This window comes from Staurois parvus, unplaced genomic scaffold (assembly GCF_062004578.1).
Source record: "Staurois parvus isolate SC_StPar_1 unplaced genomic scaffold, SC_StPar_1.0 ptg000231l, whole genome shotgun sequence".
In the NCBI taxonomy this organism is placed as follows: Eukaryota; Metazoa; Chordata; class Amphibia; order Anura; family Ranidae; genus Staurois; species Staurois parvus.
In genome coordinates this window covers 752,491-758,616 of record NW_028318027.1, presented here as the reverse complement: position 1 = coordinate 758,616, position 6,126 = coordinate 752,491, and the positions used below count along the sequence as shown (strand labels likewise).

The 6,126-nt window shown below is 46.0% G+C and overlaps 1 protein-coding gene across 1 annotated transcript; it reads right to left on the bottom strand.

The window, feature by feature from the left end:
• Nucleotides 1-4,501: 4,501 nt before the first annotated feature.
• On the bottom strand, nucleotides 4,502-5,481 carry LOC149460375 (olfactory receptor 10AG1-like). The gene has a single exon (XM_089679781.1). It carries the CDS (start codon nucleotides 5,479-5,481, stop codon nucleotides 4,525-4,527), a length of 957 nt encoding a protein of 318 aa, XP_089535907.1. The 3' UTR covers nucleotides 4,502-4,524.
• Between the last annotated feature and the right edge of the window lie 645 nt (nucleotides 5,482-6,126).

Genomic DNA, 6,126 nt, shown 5'->3' with positions numbered 1-6,126 from the left:
TACCCCAACCTTTTATTTAAAATGCATCTGCGTTTAGCCAAAACCGCCAACAAAACCAACTGTTGGGTATGCTCTAAGCCCCCACTCAGTCATCACATGTCCGCAATGGCCGCTGTTCATGCCCTACATGACATCCGCGTCAGCATGAAAAAGCAAGGGACCCCTGGTCAGCCCCCACGTAGACATTTGTTGGTAGAACTTAATGACACATTTTTAGCAGGTAACATCAGTTTTAGCACCAATATTAGCTCTAGCTCCTGTAGGGCCCTCGTCAGTCCATTATGGGTAACTGGACAGCTAGGCAGCCCTCAGGTGTGCTTTAACCTCAGCTTTGGCACAGGTAACAAGTTTGTTGGGACTACCACCTGTGAGGGAGGTATAACTGTCAATCTGACTAACCAGACTTCCCTTCTGAGTAACCACACTGACCGACCAGACCACGTGTGTTGGAAGGACGGATGTGATGTGCAGACTGAGGGAGCAATCCCCCAGTCTGTGCAACTGTTGCTCAGTGCCAGAGGCCGAACGAGGAACTCCTCCTGCTCTGCTCTGACAGGTCCATACTATTTTCTGTGTGGTTCGGCAGCCTATAGAACATTTCCCCAGAACGCGAAAGGTTTGTGTGCCCTCATAAAGCTAGTCCCCGCATCTTATGTAGTGATGGATCATGAAGAGTTGATGGTCCACAAGAAGGTAAGGATGGCAGGGAGAGTTCGCAGGGAGATGTTCTCTGAGGGCGACCAGGCATGGGCTTGGTTCCCCTCATGGACAGGTTGGGGAATAGAACTTATGAAGCGCCTGAACAATTTTTCTGTCATCGTGGATAGTATGTTTAACGAGACCGTAGAGGCTGTCAGAGAAATTGCCCAAGAACAACGGCAGATGGGAATTTTAGTGCTTCAGGAGAAGATGGCCCTTGATTACCTTTTAGCCGCCAAAGGGGGGTTCTGTGAGTTCATCGGAGAGGATTGTTGTACTTGGATAGAAGACACCGATGACAAGGTCCAGGCCCATATGGACAAAGTTAGTGAACTACAGGGAAAAGCTAGAGCTATAGCTAGTGAGGGTTGGAATCCGTTCAAGGGTTTGGGAGGATTGGGAGATTACCTGTTCTCCATCGGGTCTTGGTTGAAGGAAGTGGGAGTGTATATCCTGATGCTTCTCTTTTTCCTCTGCCTCTTATATGCCGCGGTGAGATGTTCCTGTTGCCTCATCGACCGTGTAAGCCAAGCTCGGGCAGACGACCACATCTCCATGCCCGCTCCTGGGATCCCACTCCAACCACGGATCGGAGGAAGACCTCACCAACCAACCACCTTCTCTGCAGATTACGTCCTGGCTTCCCTCTAATTCATCTCCCTGAAGACCATGTTCTCCAACACCTCCAAGCAAGCTTCAAGCCTCATCATGGTTTGTGTCTGCGATTTGGAAAACTGTCTGGGTCGAGACCAGCCTTGTGTGGCCCCGTCTGCAGGGGCAATTTGAGAATCTGCTGCTGGATCTCCCCAGACCACCGTGGGATCACAAGCCTTATTCATACCACAAGTCTGTTTGTGGTTTTTGCAAGAGCCTTCCTGTAGTGAAGGTTCCAACGCTCTTGAGGATCATTGCTTCAATCAAGCCTGTTTGCGTCGAGTCTGCGTCGGGTCTTGTTGTTTCAGGTACCCCGTGGAGCTTTATTCTCAGGGACAACTACAGGAACTCTGGTCTAAGACCAACTCTTTGAGGTTTTGAGACTACACCCATCAAGCTGAAGAAGATCAAGAAGGGACACGAGGAGAATATGATAAAACAGGAGGGAATGTCATGGAAATTTTGTATTGTTGGTTGAACTTTAAATGTGTCATATATGAGTGTTATTCATATGTCTCTCGTGTGGCTTAATTAAAGCTCTGAAGGCTGCAATTGGGCCATGCACATGTACAATGTATGTATTACAGTACTCAGCTCGGTAATGGATGAGATGGCAGATCTGCGCTTATAGACCGGCGTGAATACCACCACGGCATTCGATGCGAATGCCGCCGGCGGTAGGCCCCGGGCCTGTATCCACATATCAGCAGCATAGTACCACATGGACTCTGTGCCGCCAGGCGCCAAGCAGTGCGAACTCCGCGTGTAGGCTTTTGTATATCTTACAACCATTACCAACCTGAAACTGTATCTGGATGGATGTGTTTTAATAAAGATCGTATCGGGCCCATCCAGATACAGACTGGTGTTTCTAGGGAATGCTTGTACAGAGAATTTACATATCACTAGGAGCTAGTAAGACAGGAAATATGCTCTCCATAGAGAGTTATTAGGGGGAGGGGAGGAAGTCTGCTGACCTCAGAGGGCTCATGGGGGAGGACCAGTGATAGATAAAAGGAAAGGCTACACTCCAATCGGAATGTACATCCTGTGTATAGGCACTCCCCATTGCATTGTTCTGTGGGAGGGGATTGACCTTATTCATGTGGGGGGCATGTGTGTGTTTATAATAAAACCAGAGGCTGAGAATGAAAACTTCCTCTATGTGAATTCCAACAGCAACCTGAGAGTGTCGTGTGATCATTTCCAGGTATAGGGAGCTCCATTCCCCACATCTCAACAGAGCTAACCCAGTTGGATGGGCAGGAATCGTGGAGTTTAGCTGCAGTCGTGGTAAGCGAGATTCGCACAGCTTTATGGGGGATTTCTGCGCATCCAACTGCGAGTACTCACGGTAAGGAGAGATTCGTTAAAAGCGAATTTCCAAGACATACCATGCCTAAGACGAGCGGAGGTATTGGACTACCTGATATCACCCACTACTTCAGAGCCTGTCACATGACAAGAATAGTAGATTGGTCTACAAACCAAAACCATAAGGCCTGGGTCAATTTGGAAGCTTCTTTTTTGGCGATTCCTCTCGCTACCTCCCCTTCGCTGAAAGACTCCCACACTCCGTCTGAGTTCAGGGAACATCTTCTTATAGGCCCCACTCTATCGTGTTATCATCAGATGAGTCAGAAAAAAGGTTTCTCTTCCACCCCTGGCCCACTCACTCCTAACAAAATGAATCCAGACTTCCCACCGGGTATGTTGCATGCGTTTCTCGCCGGGTCTAACCCCACAGACAATTTGGATTTGCATCAACTTTTCAAAGACGAGACGTTCTTATCCAGAGACCTTATTCTGAACAAAATGGCCATCCCTGACCCTGACGCCGTGAATGTACAGACAACTCCACCATTTTATACATAGCTCCCCACATCTAAAAGATTATACAAGACCACTTACCCCATTTGAAAAACTTTGCTATACAGACTCTCCCCAGAGACATGTTATATCTAAGCTTTACACTTGCCTCGAAAACACCATTGACCTTCCGTCTCGGAAAGCTTGCAAGTCCTGGAGCTCTGACTTACAGTTGCAAGAAAAAGTAGGTGAACCCCTTGGGATTACGTGGAGTTTTGCATGAATTGGGCATAAAATGTGCTCTGTCACCTATCATCACGTTTCTATTTGGAATTGAATTTATGAACTTATCTATGCATGGTGACTCAGTTGTGTGTGCTATACACAATCTTGCATTCATATATGCTCAATATAATTTTTTGAGTAGTATACATATTTCTACATTTATATTTGCATAATATCATTGATGGGAGCGCTGCATGTCCACATGTTCAGTGAAAAAAATAAGAAAATCAAATTTTGTCATAAATTTAGACCAAAATATATTCTGCTCTTTGCGAAGAGAAATCCCAATAAGTGTAAATCAATTGGTTTACGTGAAATTTATTGCTTTTGCAAACGGCGGTATATAGACTGGGATTTTTAAATTTTTTGTACTAGTAATGGCTGCAATCAGTGTCTTATAGCGGGAATGCGGCGGGCATTCTGACACTGGGGGGAACTGACTTGGTGTCACTGGGGAAATCCCCAGTGACACCAATACAGTGATCAGTGCTAATAAAAAGCACTGACGCTGTACTAATGGCAACAAGCAGGAAGGGGTTAGCATGTGGGGCGATCAAAGGGTTAACTGAGCTGTTTTACTATGTGGGCTGTGTGCTGTTCAACTGTAAGCACACTGCTATGCAGAGCCATACAAAGTAGTGTACAGGAACAGAGGTGGACTGACAACTCATGGGGACCCCAGGCAATAGGGGATCATGGGGCCCCGGTGTCCTTGCCCAAGCTCAAAAAAGCCTATGAAAAAGGTACCAGGGGCATCTCATGGGGCCCCCTACTGACTCCGGGCTTTCGGGCAGTGCCCGAGTACTCGAATGCTCAGTCTGCCCCTGTGCAGGAGCTGACAGGAGAGATCTGTATTGTTTACATAAAGGTCTCTCCCCCGTTGGAAATCCTTGAATCCTCGGGTGCCGGCAGAGAATCACCGGCAGGAATCCAATGATTGATAGCCGGGGCCACAAATTTTGTGTTCCCGTGCTGTCCTGTAGCAGTATTTCTGCTATAGGGCGGCGAGGAAACGGTTAAAGTAGCAGTAAGAACACAACAGTGAATAACGCAGTACAATATGAACAATGTTTATTATTAATGTATTTTTGTAGTACAAAGTTGTTTCATTTCACTTATCGTCATCTTCATAGCTTTATGAATATCCTGATTCCTTAAAGTATAAATGATGGGGTTTGCCAGCGGAGTAATTGAAAAGTAGACGAAGGACATCCCTTTATAGACTTGGAAATAATAGCTGCCTCTTGGCACCACATACAAGATGAAAACTGTGCAAAAATACAAAGTCCCCACCAGGAGATGTGAGCTGCAGGTGGAGAAGGCTTTCTGGCGTCCCAATGAGGACTTTATCTTGAGAATTGCGTTTATGATAAAAGCGTAAGATAAAACAATCAATACAAAAGGTCCAACTGTCAGCGAAATGCTGATGACGAAGACAAAAAAGTCGAACGACGTTATGTCCGAGCATGCCGAGGATTTTATGTTGTTGAAGTCACAATGGAAGTGGTCGATGATCACAGGGCCACAAAATTCCAGGTTAAGCAGAAAGTAAGATATCCCTGCCACAATCATCAACGAGATCAACCAAAACAAAATAATGAAATACAAACACAGCCTATTGTGAATGAGAGCGGAATATCTCAGAGGCTTACAGATAGCCAAATATCTGTCATATGACATTAATGTAAGCAGAAAAGACGCCACGTCTGACAAAACTCCCAATACGTTAATTTGGACAACACAACCAAGTAAGGAGATGACCCCTCTTCCCAACAGTAAGTCATGCAGCATCAGTGGAACCAGGTTCGTAGTATAGACAAATTCACAAAAGAGCAAATTACTGATCAGGAAGTACATAGGAGAATGGAGATGAGGGTATTTATTAACCAAAAAGATGATCAAGAGGTTCTCAATGCAGGTTAATGTGTAGATTATCAGCAAGAGAAGAAAGAGTGGAATTTTGTAATCAGTGAAACTTTCGAATCCAATAATCAGGATTTCCATAAAAATGGTCTGGTTCTTTTGATGTGTCATCTGTGAAAACGAATTGACAGACAGAAAATGTTATTAATCAGTTTCTGAGGACAGGTGGAACTGCTGTGGGAACTAGCATCAAGCGTAGAGTTTTTTTTTCAGCCACTTGCACACAGCTAGCAGCCCCTTTGCACACAGCTAGCAGCCCCCTTGCTGCTCTGGCTTCCACCTCTCCTAGGTGGAGCCCTCCTGACTCCAGGGCAATGACCTCCTGTCTTCCGGGGTAGAGCCCAGAATCATGGTTTGGCCTCTACAAAAAGGCCTGCACACACCTGTACAATCAGTGTGCTGGCTGCTTTCAAAACATAGTCCCAGGATTGGTGATTTCACCCCTCCCAAATCACTTAGAAATCTCCAGGCCACAGGTCCCAAAACAGGCTTTACAAACCAAAGAAGAAACTGATAAACCAGTTTCCTCTGCATTAAGAGAATTGCCTGGAGGCCCTCAACCTGTATAGTTGAGAATCCTGGGTTATCACCGTGATTTTCACCGTGGCAGGATACCGCACTGCCACACTGCGCACAGAAAATCTGGCCAGGACTGTGCAGTGGTAGTCCCGGAACGGCTCTGTAACATTGTCCAGAATGGCTGGTCAGCAAATGTAGAAGCAATACCGCTAAGCAAAGCAAAGAAATAAGTGGGAC

What these genes read in the sequence shown, in the direction of transcription:
- LOC149460375 (XM_089679781.1), bottom strand. Translation starts at nt 5,481, where the DNA reads ATGACACATCAAAAGAACCAGACCATTTTTATGGAAATCCTGATTATT.